Below are 19,983 nucleotides of genomic sequence, written 5' to 3' on the forward strand. Positions count from 1 at the left end.
AGACCCTCCACTGATATCTTTAGGTTATTTTTGGTATTGAACAACTATTTTAAAATTGGATGTCTCTAACCAGTATGACAATAATATTGGGTAGAGATCACTCTGAACAAAAACGGGTGCTGGAATGAAGCCAAGTAATATGCATGGTATCCTTTCAGTAACAGTATTGCAAACAGCAGTGCCTAAGAGGAAAGAGGGAAAAGTTTCTGCCACAGAGGCAGGTTGGGGAGTTGATGAGAGACTGGGGACATTGGTGAAGGGAAGTGGACACGGGTGAAGGGATGGGTGCTCAGACAGTATACAATGACAATCACGAACAACTTTGTATCTCATAGTGATTCAATAAAGTTTAAAGAAATTTTAAAATAAATAAATATAATCGTGTCTCTTAGGCTCTTTAAGACTGTGTTCTCCCTTGAACACATATCTCACTTGCTTTGTTTCTTTACTTATTTTTTTCCCACTCTGGAGAAGCCTGTGTTCTCTCTTCTCTTTCTCTCCTGTCACATCTCTCTGAGTAAGTTTTGTTCAATTAAAAACTATCTTACTTCACAAAAAAATAAGATAAAAGTGGGTATCCTCATTGATTTTCAGGGCAACAAGATCTCCCAGGATCTTCAAAAACCCAGCTATGCTGAGAACCCAGGTCCAGATCCCTTTGTAAGTAGTATTTAGTGGATCTTTTTGTTGTCATGTCATAGGTGAGACTAGAATAATCCACAGGAATTCATAAATTTCCTTTCAGAATACAGTTCTTTCCTGAAAATCACCGAAGAGCTCATTATAAAAAGAAAGTCCTGGGCCCAAACTCAGAAATACTCAATCAAAATCTTTAGGTGGGTTCTGGGGAGCTGTATCGTTATCAAACTCTGTTGAAAGTCTTATGAGGAGGACTAGAACTTTAACCTAAAAGACTAAGTGATCTTAAGGTTTTCTAAGTGTGCTGTCTCACACTTGTCCTCATTAAGATTCATCTGAAAACTTTCCTGCCAACTTCTATGTACGTAAAGACATTTTTGTGGTCTAGTTTCTTTGGAAATGATGTATTTGCCACCGTGCATTTTCTTCCTGGTGGAAATTAACCCTGCTCTATTGATACATTTCTCTTCCTTGAGGTCAGTCCATTTATCCCTGCCCTTTGTTAGTGCTCTTAGTATCCCACTCTTAACAAAAGAATCAGCAAGCTAGGTTCTGTGGAGGAAAGCGTTGCGGTAAGCTACGTAATACCTTGTATTCTTGAAGCTAGTTGAAAATTTATAGAGTATCTTTAAAGTGTCTTATCTAAGCCACCTTTCGGATAAGCGGTAAAAAGAAGAATTGATCTTGGACTATGTTCAGGTCTGAATTTTTTCAAATCCTCATCTTTACGTCTGGGTTAGATCACCTGAAATTGATAATAAAATCAATTTGTGGGGTTGAGAAATATAAGAGCAGATACTATCACCATATGGTCTCCCAAGAATTTCCAGGAGTGATCTGTGAGCATAGAGTGATGAACAAGCCACGAGCACAGTTTCATGTATACCACCAGCCCCTCCCCCCAAAAAACCCAAATCAATATGTATTGTGGCACCAATTTAGATGTTTATATTCAAGACTAGTCTGAGCATGCTCACTTCAAAATGCCTAAAGCCATTCCTCATATTTGTCATATTTGTAATCATGCCACCATATCCTAACCCTTTTCCTCCTTAGGAAGACTTGAACTAACACATATGATTAAATTCCTATTTTTTAGGAGAGACATACCAGTTTTAGAAATGATGTTTTATTTCTGTTCAGCACACTTCATTAATCTCAGTTGTCACCAGTAATAAGAAGGAAACAGAGAAAGGAATTGAATACCAAGGTGCTGAACTAGGTATCCCAGGGCGTCATTTTAGCTACTAGTCAGAATGCAGTTATCGATTTACTTGGCAAACACAGTTAACACTTAGCAATCATTCTCACTGGCATTGACTTTGTTCAGCCAACAAACTAACAGATGGCAGTCTGTGTAGAGTTGTTCTTGTGACTGGTCATCTACAAAATCTTCTAGAACATTAAATTCAGCATACATTCTATTCTTACATAGCTATTAAATACAGAGTACAGGAAAATGTGGCATAAGCTTTTGATACACCTAGATTCCTTGACAATAGTCAATATCTTTCCAGCAGCATAAAATGAGGTATTGAATTCTCCTGAAGCAATCTTGGTGAGTTAGGAAAAAGAATGGTTAGAGCAAACTCAGGATGGTTGCATGGAAAGTTTTAGATTATGAAGAGAAGAAATTTTAACCTGTAGGGAGGTACATAGAAGTCAGGGGTAGCATGTAAAGTTGATGTTTATTAATTAGTAGAGCAGGTGATTTCCATTTTCCCACCTCTTAAGAAATAGGCTGATCCTGGAGGGAACACATACTAGAGCCCCTTAATTTTTGTTTTTGTTTTGTTTTATTCATTTTTATCATTTCAGTTTGGTACTCTGGAAGCAGATACTGAGACAAGAACTTGGGTCAAAATAGATGTTTGAAAGAAATATTTTTTAACAGACAAGAATAGAAAACAACAATTAGAATGTCATTTCCTATAAAATCTTAATTTTACCCCAACCACCCCAGGGAATTTTTGAAGGGAAACTTCACCTCTGTGCCCTAACAGTTGGCAAAGGAGAACTATAGACGTTTACATTATTCATTAGCTTAGGCCTGTTTGAGTAGGGTGCATTTGGAGACTAACCTTTAGACACCTCAGAGGCTTAGCTAGGACAGGCAAAGAAAGAGGCTCGGGGCAATCCTGCTCAGTCACAAGTAATAGAAGAAAACACACTTGTGCTTGTGCATTGAAGATTCCCAGAAAGAACCGAGCATATCACAGTCAGTATCTGCTGTCATTCTCTTTTCCACTCACCGCAGACCATCCTAAAGTGAAAGTTTGACAAACATCTGCATAAACTGGAAATGAAACTGTTCTGAAGCAACATTCCCTAAGCAAAGAGTGATTTCTTCATTCACACAATATTTATTGAGCACTCCTCTCCTGTGTGTAGTGTTTAGATTTGAAGATAGATGATTCTTTTCCTGTAATACAATATTTTGACTCATGCATAAATGCTAGGAAAACAGTTTCTAAAGTAAAGCTGGGAGGTCCAACTTCATTGAGTGCCTACAGCCTGAGACCTAAAAGCATTTAAAATAAAAAAAATAGAATAGACTCTATAATAGAATAAACTAATTAGCACTGTAGCACTGTCCTCCTGTTGTTCATTGATTTGCTCGAGCGGGTCCAGTAACGTCTCCCTTGTGAGACTTGTTGTTACTGTGTTTGGCATATCGAATACGTCACGGATAGCTTGCCAGGCTTTGCCGGCGGGCAAGATACTCTCGGTAGCTTGCTGGGCTCTCCGAGAGGGGTGGAGGAATTGAAGCCGGCCAAGCTGGCCATGTGCAAGGCAAACACCCTACTGCTGTGCTATTGCTCCAGCCCAGAATAAACTAATTAATATTTTAAATTGATTAATTTAATCAATGCATTTAAATCATCAAAACAATACCGAAGACACTATACGTTTAGCATCCCAAACAGAAACAATTAAACAAGAATCACTTGTTTTAAAATCTCACACCAAATTTTAATGCCTGTAATGCATAGTCTCAATTCCAAGAGAAAAACAGAATACATGTTGCAAATTGAGGTTTATATGTCATTTCTATAAAGGGTTTTATTTATTTATTTATTTTTGTTTCCTGCCTCCTCTCCCTTCCTTCTCCTTGTTGCTGCTGATGTTATTTGAAAATATTGTTGTTGGCTGTGGTGCTGGCTCTAGGAGACACTTTTCACAACAGCATACCTCATGAGAGTTTGTATATATATTTTTAAACATTTTAGGATTATCCTTTTTGTTAAAGAACTGAGATTTACAAAGTTAGTGATAGTTGAGTTTTAGGCATATAATATTTCAGCACCAATCCCACTACCAGTGTCACCTTACCTCCATCAGTGTTCCCATATTGTCTCCCCACCTGACCCTCCACCCCATTCCCCCACCTGACAACTTGACAGGCCCATTATAAAGTTTCAGAGTTTGCAACTTAGATCTCATGTTTGTTTGTTTTGTTGAACCACCATGAGAAACACGTTACAAAGTTGTTCATGATTGGGTTTCAGTCACACAATGTTCCATCACCTGTCCCTTCACCACTGTACATTTCTCACCACCAATGTCCCCAGTTTCGCTCCCAACCCCCTCCTCCCATCTTGCCTCTATGGCAGGCACTTTTCTTCTTTCTCTCTCTCTCCTTCCTTTTGGCCATTATGATTTGTAATAGAAGTGCTGAAAAGCTATCATGTTTCTCCCTATACCTACTTTCAGCCCTCAGTTCTTGTCCAGAGTTAGATCTCATGTTTCAGTATTGTTGAGTCTGTGTTTAGGACATGTGGTTATTCCACTCACCCATATCACAAGTATAACTGAAGCCCTGATGCCTATTCACCCATTACTTTCCATTCTCTTCTCCCCCTTTGATTTCTTTCCTTCTCTGTCTCTTCTCCAAAGACCAGGGTCAAAGGGGACAGTACATTTCCTCATCCAGTATTCTATATAGCACAGATAAGTGAGATCATCGGCATGTTTGTCTTTTTTCTGGCATATGTCACTCAGCAGTTCTTAAGCTGTGGTTCTTACATATGGGCTCACACTCTTAGTTGACAGAAACCAATTTTGACGGAGGGGCTCGTGATGCGCGTGCACCTCCTCAGCGCACATTACCCTTTCTGCTCCTTTTTTGTAGCTGCAATGCTTGCCTGCACACAGTTACTTGTGGTGCATTTGGAAATCACTTGCAGTGGGCATAGACAACAGCAGAGCAGCCAGGATCAAATAGCAAAGCTGCCAGGTTTGTGCTTGGCATTTAAGGGACATTTGAGCTCACACATTTGCAAGGCAGAAGTCTATGCACCAGTGCTATTCCTCTCAGGCCTGTGTAATTTTTCATAGAATTTTTCATTCCTGGTTGAAATATGTTACTGACTTTGAATAATATCTTTCAAGTTGAAACGCGTTGTTCTCTTAGAATTTTTAACTTTCAACACTGATTAAGAAAAAGAAAAGTTACCTAAATAGAATGAGTAATTGCCTAAATGGTCAGTATTAAATATAATTATGTGTTTTTCTCCTTTTGTAAAACAAAATTTATAGAATTTAAAAATATTAATCTTTGTTTCTTTTTGTGTACAATATTTTGTATTAAGAAACATTACTGACATTGGAGTCAGAGAGATAGTACAGTGGTTAACATACTTGCCTTGCATTTATCTGACCTTGTTTAGATCCCCAGCACCCCCATATAGTGTCCTGAGCTCCATCAGGAGTGATTCCTGAGCACAGAGCAAGGAGCATGCCCTGAGCACCATTGGGTGTGTCCCAAAACTAAAAACAAGCAAAATTTCTTTTTTGTTCTCATGATTTTGTCATCATTGTTGCTGTTTTTCATTCAATTTCGTTCATTTCATTCTAGAGCACTTTATACACAGTGCTCTAGGCTCATTGGCTTCCTTCCTGGCTTCCCAACTCTGTAATCTCAGCATTTGATATTCCCGCAGGTGATCACATACCTTAGCTCAAATGTCACCTTGTCAGCAGTACCTTCCCAGACCACTTTATTTATACTGCACCCCCTTGGTACTTATGTCCACTTCACTGCTGACCCCCCATCAACACATCAACAATTCACATTCCTAACTTTATATCTCTTCCAGCCCAACTGAGATTTCACTTGCTACTTAGCTTCTCTCTCTCTCTCTCTCTCTCTCTCTCTCTCTCTCTCTCTCTCTCTCTCTCTCTCTCCCTCTCTATCTGCTGAAATGTCAGCTCTGAGGAACACAGACTTATCTGCTTTGATGGCTACTGTCCTGCTAGCTTGAGCAGTGCTTTCTGAGTGCCCAGTAAGTAGTTGTTGAATAAATGAATGAAGAGCTACAAAGCAAAGAGAATAGACTAGGTGGAGCATCGGTACAATCTGATCTGAAGTCACATGAGTATCAGCATTATTCTTCAGAAGAGAATCTGTGAAGTATGTTGACTTCTCTGTGAGCACACAAGCGACAAGTCATTGCCATTGACGTTCTTGCCAGTCGTTTGAGCATCTGCATTCTGCACCTCACACAATTTACTGCATTCAAGGAAGAGGGGCTGGAGCGATAGCACAGCGGGTAGGGCGTTCGCCTTACAAGCGGCCAACATGGCTGACCCGAGTTCGATTCCTCCGCCCCTCTCGGAGAGCCCGGCAAGCTACCGAGAGTATTCGATATGCCAGACACAGTAACAACAAAGTCTCCAATGGAGACGTTACTGGGCCCACTCGAGCAAATCGACGATCAACGGGAGGGCCTTTACCTTTACCTTACCTTAAGGACAGAAGAAGAAATGTCTGAGATAAAGCCAGATGTGGCCATACAAGTGGTTATGATTTTTTAACCGTGTAAGTATACTTTATTTGATAACTCTAAAGGATTTTGATCCATAATGGGACAAGATCAGAGTTGGGCAACAGAATTCGTAGGGACTTTGAGAAGCAAATCAGATTCACCTGGAGAGACCATTAGAAAGCTCTCACAACCATAGAGGCTGGGGAAGATATCTATGAGAATAAAATTCTGGGACTTAGGATTGATTAGAGTAGGGATAGGTGGGACTGTTCACTGCAGACTTCACTTCACAGTTATGAAAGTGAAAGTCCTAACTTACCCATAAGGCCTTCTTCATTTCACAATGAACCATTTTTGGCTTACAACATAGCCCATATGTATAACTCCATGTCTGATCCATGTAGCATACAGAAGCTCTTTCAGTGGAATTGTCACCTTGCTCTCTCCCCTCCAGGGCCCCCACCTATTCAGGCTCAGCAGTTCCCCTAGTTGTTATGTGTACAGTCTTTATTGAAGCAAGTCTTTAGATCATTTATGGAGTTGAAATCCTAAGAAGAGTTGGGAGGAGAGATTAAGAAGATAAATATGGTAGGGGCCACATGATCCTCTGAATGTTGTTCCTTCAAAGGACATTGAGTTACACTTAACATTGTTCTTCTCAGCAGGTGAACTCAGTTGACCAGCAGAATCTGCTAGGTGTGAGGAACATAAAGGATCTTGATTTAGAAAACAGTAGAGCTGTACTTTAGATTTCAACCACCTGTTTCCTAGGTATGTGACCTTGAACACATAATTTTCTTTCAACCTCCATTTCCTGAATGATTAGACAAACATTGTGTAGAAAATAAACCAAGACAGCGGGGTGAGGACTTTATTATATAACCTGGTCAGGAAAGGATAAACAATAATCTGAGAAATGACAAGTGACCTAGACCTTGAATGAGAAACCCTACATGAGGACGTAAGGTTGAAGGAACCTGGGGGAGCATTCAAGAGTAATAGGATTGGAAATACTGTCTAGCTGAGGAAGTAGCGATCATGGTGGGCATGAAAGGCATGAGTAACTCACTCCTTCATCACCTTAGCAACTCCAGGGCAGGTGTGTTTTGTATTGTTATGTGTATGTTTGGTCAATTTTGAAGAAAGTCATTTTGTTGATCAAATTTAGAGGGTTATTATATTTGTCTACTGGAATCTTCAGTGAAAGAACAAGGTCATGAGGCTGTGGTTTTCAAGAGCTTGTTTGCATAAAGACAGGTATGGTGCAAAGCCAAGAAAGAATCCATATGACCCTAAGATCCTGTATGCACCAGAGACTGAGCCAAGTTCAAGAGGCGATCCAGGTTTGTGCTTCTTGAAGTAACCAGAATTATAGCTGATAGCGTGAAATAGGCTTACAGGGCTCTGGTTTCATGCTTTTACTCTCTGCTGTGGAAACTGACCTTTACGGTGTTGATGGTCTGGCTCAAGAGAATGTCTGGGAAAACTCAAAGTTCTTTCTGAGCGAAGTGATATGTATAACAGTAATGCACTGGACAATTGTCTTGCTTACCTGGTTTTTCAGTGCTGGAACATTTTATGGGTGGTAAGATAACAAAGGAGAATGGTAACCCAGCAACCCTGACAAACTTTTCAACATCTGATTTCAATTCCGGCTTCTTCATGCACTTACTTTGTGCCCTTGGACAATTTACTAGCCTTGAGAGAGTCTAGAGAACAATATTTTAAAAAGTGGGAGAGATGGAGTACTTCTTCCACCCTTCCCATAATCCTAAACATGTGATAAAACTTAAATGAAAGAATGAGTTTGCAGATACTCGCCAGACTAATCTGTACCTTAAAACTTTGTATATAAAGTGAGAAAAACAGCATCTATAGGGTGAGGGAATGATTAGAACTTTATAAAATACAAAACATTTTGCTCAACATTACCGTACTAGACTACATCTGTTTTGTAATGGTTTTGGTTTTCCACCCAGAGGGAAAGACTGCTTTGCAGAGAGAAACAGAGACAGGTTTGAAAACAACAAAACTATAGATTTGGGGGGTATGGTGCCACCAGCAGGTCAATCTGTACCTGTGAGGTGAGTGCATCAGCAGCCTGATGGCGCCTTCAGACTTCCAGAAACCCCAAAATTGCTGCTGTGCCTTTGGCCAGACCCCAAAAACTTGGGGCAAAGTTTACCAAGAAAGTAAATGGCCAAAAGTTAGGTATGTGGGAAACACACCCACAAACCACCTCCGGTTCAGCTATATAATTGTAGGCATGGCCTCATCTGATTCCTGATTGAACTGCTTAATGGTCATGATCTCAGAGACTCAGAAGCAAATCTTGAAACCCAGTGGCTTTTGGCAGAAATGTGTCCAGTCCCTGCAGTAGGTTACTGGTGCTGGGCCAAACCAGGTGGGAATAGGTTTCGTGCCTTGGCCTGTTCCCCCTGGTGGCTCGGTGGCCGCCATCCTCCAGAGTCCACTGGACAGTCAGGTTTGGCCTGCAGTGACAAGACACATTGGGCCTAAGGGATGGGGATGAATCCAGTCCTGTCCTCCCCAACCCAACAAGACTTCAAATCATCGCCCACGAATGGCCTCTCTGGCTTCTGATCAAGCTGCTTAACGACCATGATCCCAGAGACTCAGAAACAAATCTCGAAACCCAGTGGCTTTTGGCAGAAATGCGTCCGGACCCCACAGTACGTTACTGTTGCCGGGCCACCCCAGGGGGGAAACGGTGTTGTCCCTCTGCCTGCTTGCCCCTGGTGGCTTGGTAGCTGTCATCCTCCAGAGGCCATTGGACAGTCAGGCTTGGGCCCGCAGTGACAAGACATTTTGGGCCTCACGGGATGAGGGTGGAGCTGGTTCTGTCCTCCCCACCCCAATGAGACCCCAAGTCATCGCCCACGAACGGCCTTTTTGACTCCTGATCAAGCTGCTTAATGCCCATGATCCCAGAGACTCAGAAGTAAATCTCAGAACCCAGCAGGTTTTGGCAGAAATCCTTTCAGATTTAAGTGTTAAAATTTTGGAATTTTAAAATTGCGCAGCCACTACTGCAGCCACGTGACATCATATGTTATTCATAACCAGCAATAGAAAACAAATTGTCTACTGTTGCCTTTTCAGCAGATCTGAGTGTTGGGGTAAAATCTCAAATTATAATGGTAGGTCTGGTGTCAAAATATTGAATGTGATCAAAGTAGAGAGAGAAAGTAATGTGGAAATCATCTGCCTCACAGGTAGGGGGAGGGTGTGGGATGGGGGTATACTGGAGTTGTTGGGGGTGGAGAATGGCCACTGGTGAAGGTACGGGTGTTTCATCATATGATCGAGCCTTAGACCCGAAAGCTTTGTAACTGCTCTCACGGTGATTCAATAAATAAAATTATAAAAAAATGAAAAAAAATTAAGGTGGAGTTCATGCACAATTCAATCAGCTAATCAGTGGCTGAATAAATAGCAGTACTCCTACATTAAAAAAAATCTATAGATTTTAGCTTTTTTTATAAACAGCATACTGTTTCTTTTATACAGGATAATTTATATTAGCATGAACTAAACACAAAGCTCTAAATAGATCATCGCTTTTCCTGGTCATTTTCTGCAAACATGTATATGGACACTTCTGAGAGCCAGTAAAGCCACAGACGGCACAGACAGGTTTCCCTTCTCAGATCATTAGCGGTTTGACGAGGGAGCCAGTCAGGCTGCCTCACTGTGGGTAAGAGCTGCCCACTTAGAAGTGAACCTTCAGGGGGTCACTCAAATATTTTGGACCCAGTGACTGCCCTCTTCTCTTCCTAGCCCTTGTCAGGAGAGCAGGGCTCTGCCCTCGGGCTTGGTTACCTCTCCACATTTTTCTATTCCAAAGTGTCCGATATTTCTTTCTAAGGAAATAATCCATACCAGAAATATTCCCTAGCTAAACATTTGGTACCCAGGAACTCTCATTAGGACCTCTCTTCTGGGCCATTAGCACCCTCAACCCCAACGTCCAAGGCATAGAGCACCCACCTATGTTTGTTCACAGGCAGAGACCTTCTAGGGTGGAGCCCCCTCTCCACTGTCTGATATTTTCTATGGGCAGCAGTGGTAAATGGTCCACATCTCAGTGAGGTATAGCACATCTGCCGAGATGGAAAGGGATCCCGCTTAAATAATTCAGTTTCACCCGATGCCTGACTTTCTTTTCTAATTGATCATAATATCCACTCACAGCTCCACAGTCACAGAGAGAGGGAGTGACTAGGATCCTGCTTCCTGCTTCCGTTCTTATAGCACTGATTATCAAGTCACAGCCTTCACACCTGCCGAAAGTCCCATGGTGCTTTTCAGCACCGGCACAGGTCAGAGTTTCTGCCATGATAATTTGATTACAATGGCTTGACTTGGCAACCCACTCTCCACTCTTGCACAAACTGTCTCTAAGACCAAGACGTAATCTTTAGAATAATGAATTTCTTGGGGGTGGGGTGGGGAGGTAATGTTGGAGTGGTGGGAAACCAGAGCTCTCTGATCCTTTTACCTGTCAGGGCCATGTGAATTACTGAGGATGAGGTCACTGAGGAGCAAGGCAAGAGCAACCAAGTCTCAGAAACACAGCGACTTGCAGCTCTGGGCTGGGGTTGGTCTTTAACCTGCCTCTAATCCAAGTTTGGCAGGTTGCTTGGTTTTAATGTAAACACAATGTCCTGGGATTAACGAAGGCTTGTCTCTTGCCTTTGGCAAATACAAAATTCATTCCTGTTTGACTGTGAGATCATACTGACCATCCCACCTTAAGCTGTGTAATTAGAAAGTTTTCAGAAGCAACATTTTTGTTCTGCGGATGTGTCCAAGATCTGGGTTTGCTCTCCTCATCATAAATCTCAGTTTTCTCATCTATAATGGGGGAATGAGAAATTCTTCCTGATCAATCCTGGAAAGTTGTGCAAGTGAAATGATCTAGTGGTTGTGTAAAACCTGGTGCACACCTCTTGTAGGCTTTGCCAGTCCGGTGAATGCAACACAATGCTCAGGTGAGAAGAACAGTTCTGGTTTAGAAAAAGATATTCAGGGCTGCCATCTCACTGCTAAGGTGGACATTGTAAGAGGAAACATTTATTTCTGTACCAAGGGATACAATGACTGTGCAACCTATTTTAATGCTTCTTCACACCCTAGTTTAAAGCCAGAAGCAATAAGGTACATTTGTGATTGAGAAACACCATGTTCCCAGAGTTCTCTGCCACCAAAGTCATCAACCATGCTCAAAAGATGAGACGGGGAAAGGAACATTTAGAGATCTGATTGAGAAACAGCAAAGCTTGCTTCAAATGCAGACCAACACACTTACACCCTGATCAAAATATCGTTTTAGAATTTGATGTTCAAAATGAAAATTGGAGCTTCTACTTAAAATAGAATTTTAATTTTGTTCTCCTAGAATTTAGTTTTGTCTTGTGGGCTAATAAAACTCTAGGTGCTTTCTATGCTGGGTAAATTTAATGCAAAAAATTTTAACAGTGATTTTAATGTGGGAATCTTGTTTATCTAAGAATTAAATTCATCCTTAATCTTAAAAATGGTATATAATGGGGGGGGGGATTTGCATCAATGACAATATGCAATTTTGTAGCACAAGACATTTTCTCTCAAAAATATGGGAGCAAGTAGGGTTCATGAGATAGTACAGTGGATAGGGCACTTGCCTTGCATGCAGAAGACTTGGATTCGATCCCTGACATTCCATCCATATGGTTCCCCCCGAATTGCTAGGATGATCCCTGATCTCAAAGCCAGGAGTAAACCCTGAGCAAAAAAAAAAGGTAGGGTGGAGGGAGGAGCAGAGGAATAGCTATTCTTGGGACTAGGACTACAAAATGAGGGGGTTTCCAAAACACAGGTGTTCGCAGGGTCAGGATTCTAGACCAAGATTTCTCTGTGCTATGTGCCACTTTCCTTTCTTTAATAGCAATAAAATTTACATAATGTGTGGGTACATGATATATATATTTTTTAATGAGCCCTTATTCAAAACTCAAGAGTTTCAAGATGGTGACAGAAAAGGCATTAAACCAAAAAACCCTTCCAGACATGGAAGGAACATTAAACCAAAAAAACCCTTCCAGACATATCTCTGTGTGATAACAAAGGTCATGTGCCCACAAAGACCACCCTAAGTACATAAGACTATAGTTTCCAGCAACTTCTCTAATCTTTGGTTAATAAGATGAGTGTGATGAAAGAGTTGTATGCCACTTTTGGGGTGAGGCAGTGACTATTCCTTGAGTGATGTTCATCTTTCCCCATCCTAAGAAACATGGAGTCCATGAGTAGAGTGTCTGGAGCTATTAGATAGAAGGAATCACCATGCTAAGGAGAGCTATTCCAGAGATTCATCTGATCCAAGAAAGATGTAGTTCCATATTGTCACTGAAATATGGGAGTAGATTATTTCTATAGTGTTGATTTAGCCTATCCTTTCTGCTGGAGGGGAAGCCAAGATGTAGAGGGAAAGATCTCAAACATGAAAATTTCTATAAATAAAAGGATAGTAGACAGTGATGGTTATGTGATGGCTCCCAAGTATTTCCCCCCACCATTGATTAAATAGAAATGCAAAAATGATCTTTAACAGGTTTCAATTCTATGACTATACATAGTGCTAATTTCCTCATTTAGAAAATATATCAGCTAAAATGAAAGATTACATAGTCTCCTTCCTCTTTAACATTCCAATCTCTTGGCCCACTGTTATCCTTGGTTTGTTATTGGTTCACTGGATATCTCAAATGTTTTCAGAAGCCAAGAAGAAAGAACTCTTCTGTGGCAGTGTTCCGCTCTGGAAAAAGCATCTTATCAAACAAACTTTAATTAGTCACTATGATTGGATAATTTTTGATTCCCAAAACTCCAACTGATACTGTAAGAGTCTTGTTGCTTAAAAAAAAATCAAGAAATTGACCCCACTTGTCACCATTTCTTCTTGACATCCATTTGGATTTTCTTCTGCTTCACAGTTGTTCCTCATTGCTCTCAAACACGGGATTGCTGTAAGAGACTCCCCTGCCACATCTCGGTGTGTCAGAGTAAGAGGTTTGGTTTATTGGAGGCCAACTGGGATCATTTGCCAAGTCTCTCTGCCATATCCGATACTGGCTTTTTGATTGATAGCCAAAACATTTTTTGATTATCATCCACAGGGCTTTGTTTTCAATAATGGCCTCCTGCAAAATAAAAAAGCACAGCGGTAGGGCATTTGCCTTGCGCGCAGCCAGCCCAGCCAAGCCGGGTTCAATTCCTCCGCCCCTTTCGGAGAGCCCGGCAAGCTACCGAGGGTATCTTGCCTGCATGGCAAAGCCTGGCAAGCTACCTGTGATGTATTCTATATGCCAAACACAGTACCAGAAGTCTCACAATGGAGACGTTACTGGGACAGCTTGAGCAAATTGATGAACAATGGGAGGACAGTGCTACAGTGACAGTGCTACTGTGTACAATTGGAGTTTTCAGGCTACAGTCTAGTATAGAATAGAAAGCACTAATGCTCAGATCTAGCTTAGATCTAGCGTAGTGAAGAACTTGAGCCCTGGGGGGGAAATTCCAGGTCATTTAATGGGGTAGTCTTGCTACTCAGAATTTTTCACTTATGGAACTATTGGGAAGTAACATAGTTTCAAGAATCTGGAACCACAGCATAAGGTAATCTTTCTCAAGGACAACATTTCTTCTGAATCTCATAGAAAAGCCTAATTCTCCATTTACCTCCAAATTTACTCCATGACACACCTGTATTTGAAATAAGGTAAAAGGATATTTTAAAAATATATATTTGGGGGTTGAAAGTAGTACAGGGGTAATGTGCATGCCTGGCATGCTACCCACTAAGGTTCAATCTCCAGCACCACCCCAGAGCACCACCGGATAAAACATGAATACCAATCACCACCACCTGCAACACAATATCCACACACACACACACACACACACACACACACACACAACACACACACACACCCTAATTTATCTACTGCCAAATGGAGATCCTTTAGTCACCATGATTGGATAATTTTTGATTCCCAAAACTCCAACTGATACTGTAAGAGTCTTGTTGCTTAAAAAGTATCTGCTATGGAAAATAAATTTCCCTATTTAAATCGGTGGTTAAAAGTTATTTATTCCCCTTATGATTGTAGTAGTGAGTCTTAATTCCACTTGTAATGGAGGGCATAGCATGGAGTAGACCCTTCACCAACCTTCTAAACTATTAACTATGAATGGTGGTTCTGTCGACATATGCCTCTGGTCTTCACCTGTGAATATTTTATTGCAATGAATTTTTAAAAATTCCAACATATAGGGTCCTCATAGGCAGGAGCAATAGCACAGCGGTAGGGCGTTTGCCTTGCAAGTGGCCAACATGGTCGACCTGAGTTTAATTCCTCTGCCCCTCTTGAAGAGCCCAGCAAGCTACCGAGAGTATCTGGCCTGCACGGCAAAGCCTGGCAAGCTACCCGGGATGTGTTCGATATGGCAAACACAGTAGCAATTGTCACAATGGAGACGTTACTGGGCCCACTCAAGCAAATCAATGAACAATGGGAGGACAGTGACAGTGAAAGGGTCCTCAAAGATTTGTAAGTATTTCCTAAGAAATATTTGTCATTTTATTTCATGAGTTAGAATGATTCATGATGAGTACACAGGTTATTAGTTACAATTTACAATACAGCACCATAGAGATGTCCTGGACCTGCACAGTCCTAGCTCTGTACTCCATCACTGCTGGTGGGATTGAGGAACCATATGGGTGCTTTTACTGAAGCCAGGTTGACCTCCTGGGCAAGGCAAGTACCCGCAGTACTATCTCTTCAGCACCCATGAGTCTCATTTTTCTCATATTTGGTCACCAAGGCTGACCATCTCAGAGGTTTTCATGAATAAACAAACAAACCAAAAAAAAAAAAAAGAGTTAAGCTGTTCCACAGAAAAACTGGTTTTGGTCCCTATTGGAATCTTTGCTGAAGGAGTTTATTCTTCAGCTATTAAAGGAACTGGCCAGATATAATACTAGTCCTCAAAGCTACCTCTCTGGATGTCTGAATTCCACACTCATGTGTGAATCTTTCTCTACACAGGAGGATGGCTAGCTGACTGTTAAAACACACAGAGTTCTCATCTGCATCTTGCAAACGTGATGGCTCATCTCACCAAACCTGTTATTCTACTTTTTCAAAGAAAGGTTTCTTGTTCCTTAGAACCTGGGTAGGCAAGATCATAGGTATCCAATTAAAGGTTTCAAAATCTAACTTACCTTTAGGAAACCTTAGCAGCTTTAAACAAAATAAAACACACACAGAGACTTTCATGTTCTTGGTCTCACCTTGAGTTTTCATATACTTCAGCACTTAGAATAATCTGCTGTTACTCTTGGGAAGGGAAATTAAAGCATTGAGAGATGGCCTGTCCTATCACTGCACTCTTCATTGTACGTCAAGTGCAGAGATGAAAACTCAAAAGACTTGATATGCCATTTCTTTATCTATTTTTTGAGGGCCGCACTCAATGACTGGGCTTACTCCTAGCTGTGTGCTCAGAGATCACTCCTGGAGGAGCTTGATATACCATATGGGATGCGGGGATTGAACCTGGGTTGGCCACATTTCTTAAAAAATAACCCTAACCCTAACCATTTCTTAAAATAAAAATAAAGTTTGCTGACAGAGCTCTTTTGGTTGGCTACTCACATAATCCAGATATACAAACATATGTGTCTAGAATCCATGAGTGCTCACACAAGTAATAAAGAACAAAAGAGATGTTCAGCAGGAAGTTAGATCACGAAGACTAAACTAAGGATGTTTCTGTGGGCTGTGGAAAGAGTAAGATGAGAGGGAAGAGACAAGTTCAAACGGTTAGAGTACATTTCTGGCCTGCAGGGACCCTGAGTTTCATTCTCAGCACCACATGATCCCCTGAAAACTGCTCAGAAGATACCTCCCAAAGAAAGAAAAAAACAGGGGAGGGGAGGGGAGGGGAGGGGAGGGGAGGGGAGGAGAGGAGAGGAGAGGAGAGGGGAGGGGAGGGGAGGGGAGGGGAGGAGAGGAGAGGAGAATACAGGAGGGGAGAATACAGGAGGGGAGTGGAGGGGAGGGAAGGGGAGTGGAGGGGAGGGAAGCGGAGTGGAGGGGAGGGAAGCAGAGGGGAGGGGAGGGAAGGGGAGGGGAGGGGAGGGAAGAGGAGGGGAGGAGAGAGAGAAGGGTAAAGCAAAGCAAGGTAAGGCAAAACAAAGCAAAGAAAGAAGAAAAGGAACAGAAAGAAAAGGAAAAATAAAATGAAAGAAAAGAAATAGAAAGGAAAAGAAAAAGAAGCAAAAGAAAGGAAAAAGAGAAAAAGAAAAGAGGAAAGGGAAAAGAAAGTAGTAGTGCTTCCACCCTATCCTGTTCCTGACTGGGAATGACTTTTAAAAGAAGACGTAGAATCAGGTTAGACCTAGGAAAGCTAACACTGAGAATCATGCAGAAGGAAGTGTACGTCTCTCAGACCTGGTCAGTCCATCCCAGGGATCTTACGCTTTCCCTGGAGCCCCATGAGGAAAGTTGTTCAATGTAACACTGAGGATCAAGAGGATTCTGCTCTCCATCAAGCCCACCCATCAGGACACGTTCGTTTTCCAACCACTCCAGTTTGTGGCAGGGGAACTGCTTAGAGCTGGAACCCTCCAAGTCTGTGTTTAGCACTGAAGCTCCAGCCACCCACAGGAACATCCTGGTGTACCTGCATCTCTCACTCACCAAGAGAAACAAAGAAGAAACTGTCCCCCTGCTATTAAATTCCCTTCTCCCAGTGCTAGGGGTGAGCAAGGCCACCTGTTATATTAACTCACTGAATAGACCTTTATCCCTCGCCTATTAAAACAAAGCGGGGCCTGAGCTACTGCGGCTGCTGAAAGCAGTTATCACCAGCAGAGTTCAAAGGAGGGTAAAAGAAAAATACAAATATTCACAGGAGGGAAGCACTTGACCTGAGGATTATGAGCTCAGTATCTCATCCTCCTCATCGTCTACCTCAGACGAGCACTCCTGAAAGAAACACTCACAGGAAAGGGGAAGAATAAATGATGGCCTGAATGAGTCCCAGAAATGGTGCAAAAATAGGAGAAGCTCAGTCATGAACAACTTGTTAGCTGGATATCTCAATAGTCAGTACAAAATTAATTTTAAAAAGTTACCAAAAACTTGTATTTATTGAACATTTACTATGTACTTTTCATTGCTCACACTTCCTGCTAACAATCACTCAGTGAGATACGGAGCCCTTTATTATTACCAGTTCACAGACGAGGAAACAGAGACAAAGACTTAACTTGCTCAGTTGGATGGCAAGAAGGGGCAGGACCAAGATGAAATCCAGGCTGACCACAAATATTTGCCCGGAAGAACAGTCATAGACTGTTCTTCCGGGCAAATATATTGACAACTGACTAGCCTCAAGCTTGGGATTATGGCATAACTTTCTGTTAAATGATTCTAGAATCATTCCTCCCAACTCTTCCCTGTCACCCAAGGAGAGGAAAAAAAAATCATGAATGGCCTCAACCAACCCACCTAACATTAAGGCACAGAGGCACCATCTCAGAATCCTTCTCTGAGGGTTGACAAATGACACAGAGACACCATTCTAATAATTGTGGCATAAGGAGCACCTACAGGCGGGCTGCACTACTTTTCATTGTTTTCTGAAGTGTTCATACTTCAAAGCGGGGAAAACTTGCTAGCGCGTCTCCGTTTCTTTCTTTCTTTTCCTGCACTGAAAACATGATGTACTGTTGGTGGAATCCATCTGTACACCCTAAGCGTAAGTGCAAACAGGGACAGCTAACACTGATGGATGGTGGGACAAAGAGATCAGAGAATAGGGATCCCAGTGATGCCACTGAGCCACTGAACTCACCCTGAGGCCACTTCCCTCCAATCTTAGCACTAACTTGAATTCATCAATGGATCTGCGGCTTAGGCCACTATCAATTGAGCTTTGTGCCCACCAATGCAGACATCAGGATAGATTCATCTAGAGCCAAGTGACACATGTAGGCCATTTAAGAGGGAATAGCATTTCAGTAAGTGGAAATGTGGGGGTGGGGGGAGGTGGAATATTCTAGTAGAGAGAATTAGTGTCATTACAGGCAAGGTAAAGATATATACATAAGTCTGAGATGACGCCCATGAACTTCCCCCAGCTACTATTTAAGCTCCGTAACACCCATGATCCAGAGACACACAAAAGAATCTCAGAACCAAGGAGCTTGATGCAGAGATCTCTCCAGACCCTAATTATCTAAAATTTGGAATTCCAGGAGCACATGGCCGGTCTTGTGGCTGCATGACATCTTATGCTATTCATAACAAGCAATCAAAATAAATTGTCTAGAATTGTCTTTTTGGTAGGTTTGAATAGTGGAAGAAAAATTACAAATAATAATGGTGGGACTGGTGTCAAAATATTGAATGTAATCAAAGTAGAGAGTATTGTGGAAATTGTCTGCCACACAGGCAGGGGAAGGGATGGGATGGGATGGGATGGAATGGGATGGGATGGAATGGGATGGGATGGGATGGGATGGGATGGGATGGGATGGGATGGGGGGTGGGATACCGGGGACTTTAGTGGTGGAAAATGTGCACTGGTGAAGGGATGAGTGTTTGATCATTGTATGACCAAAATTCAAACATGAAAGCTTTGTAACTGTATCTCATGGTGATTCAATTAAAATAAATAAATAAATAAATAAGTTTATCCCCGGAAGGGCATATTCTGCACCCTAGAATAAAGACCCCTACAGCGATGCTCTTGTTCTAATTGGTAGCTTTGGAGACCATATGGTTTAGCATAGAGCTTCTCAGTATGGGCCCTGGACCAGCAGCATCAGAATCACCTGGCAACTTGTCAGAAGCAAAACCTGACAAGTTAACTGTATACCTACTGCAGACATACTGAATCAGAAACCCCAGGGCAGGGGCTGAGCAGCTGGCATTTTGACAAGCCCTCCTGGGGCCCCAGTGCCCTACTTATGTTTGAGAAACCCTATCCACCAGGACAGAGAGAGAGAGAGAGAGAGAGAGAGAGAGAGAGAAGCCCTAGTGACCTTCTTTGTCTTATCCTGCCATCCCCTCTTCAGGATTTTTTCTCTGTGCAGGAAAGAAGATTGGTTGAGCTGCCATCTACAAAATCCTACAAGGAAGTCAAGTACAGGTGCTCTCAGTCAACCCTGAAACCCCCTTCAAGGGAACAGCCTAACTTTGTAACCAGGAGCAGGAATAGGGGCAGATGGGATCCTGACGCCTGCTTCCCCTGAGGAACTCTGCCTTCCTAGAGTGCCCCTACCCAGAGTGAGTCCTGTCTAACAGCACTTACAGTAGGGAATGAGCGGGAGGGCAACGGAAGGAATGGAGCAAGCGGGCTGAGAAGTAGAGGGGATGAGAAGCTCATTAGGGCTCTCATTTCCCAGTGGTCAAGTACAAATGCTGCAAGTTGTTAAGGGAAAGAAATCAGACAAAAGGCCACATGTTATGATTATCTTTATATGAAATGTCCAGAA

General features: G+C 42.1%; 1 protein-coding gene across 1 annotated transcript in view; it reads right to left on the minus strand.

Moving 5' to 3' along the window:
- Positions 1–13,203: 13,203 nt before the first annotated feature.
- Positions 13,204–19,983, minus strand: part of ATP13A4 (ATPase 13A4) — a 158,174-nt gene continuing 151,394 nt past the window's right edge. The window contains exon 30 of the mRNA XM_056121961.1: positions 13,204–13,612. Within this exon, the coding sequence (XP_055977936.1) occupies positions 13,400–13,612 (213 nt within the window). The 3' untranslated portion in view covers positions 13,204–13,399. The remainder of the gene's footprint in view (positions 13,613–19,983) is intronic.

This window comes from Sorex fumeus, unplaced genomic scaffold (assembly GCF_029834395.1).
Source record: "Sorex fumeus unplaced genomic scaffold, SorFum_2.1 ptg000044l, whole genome shotgun sequence".
NCBI classification, from domain to species: Eukaryota; Metazoa; Chordata; class Mammalia; order Eulipotyphla; family Soricidae; genus Sorex; species Sorex fumeus.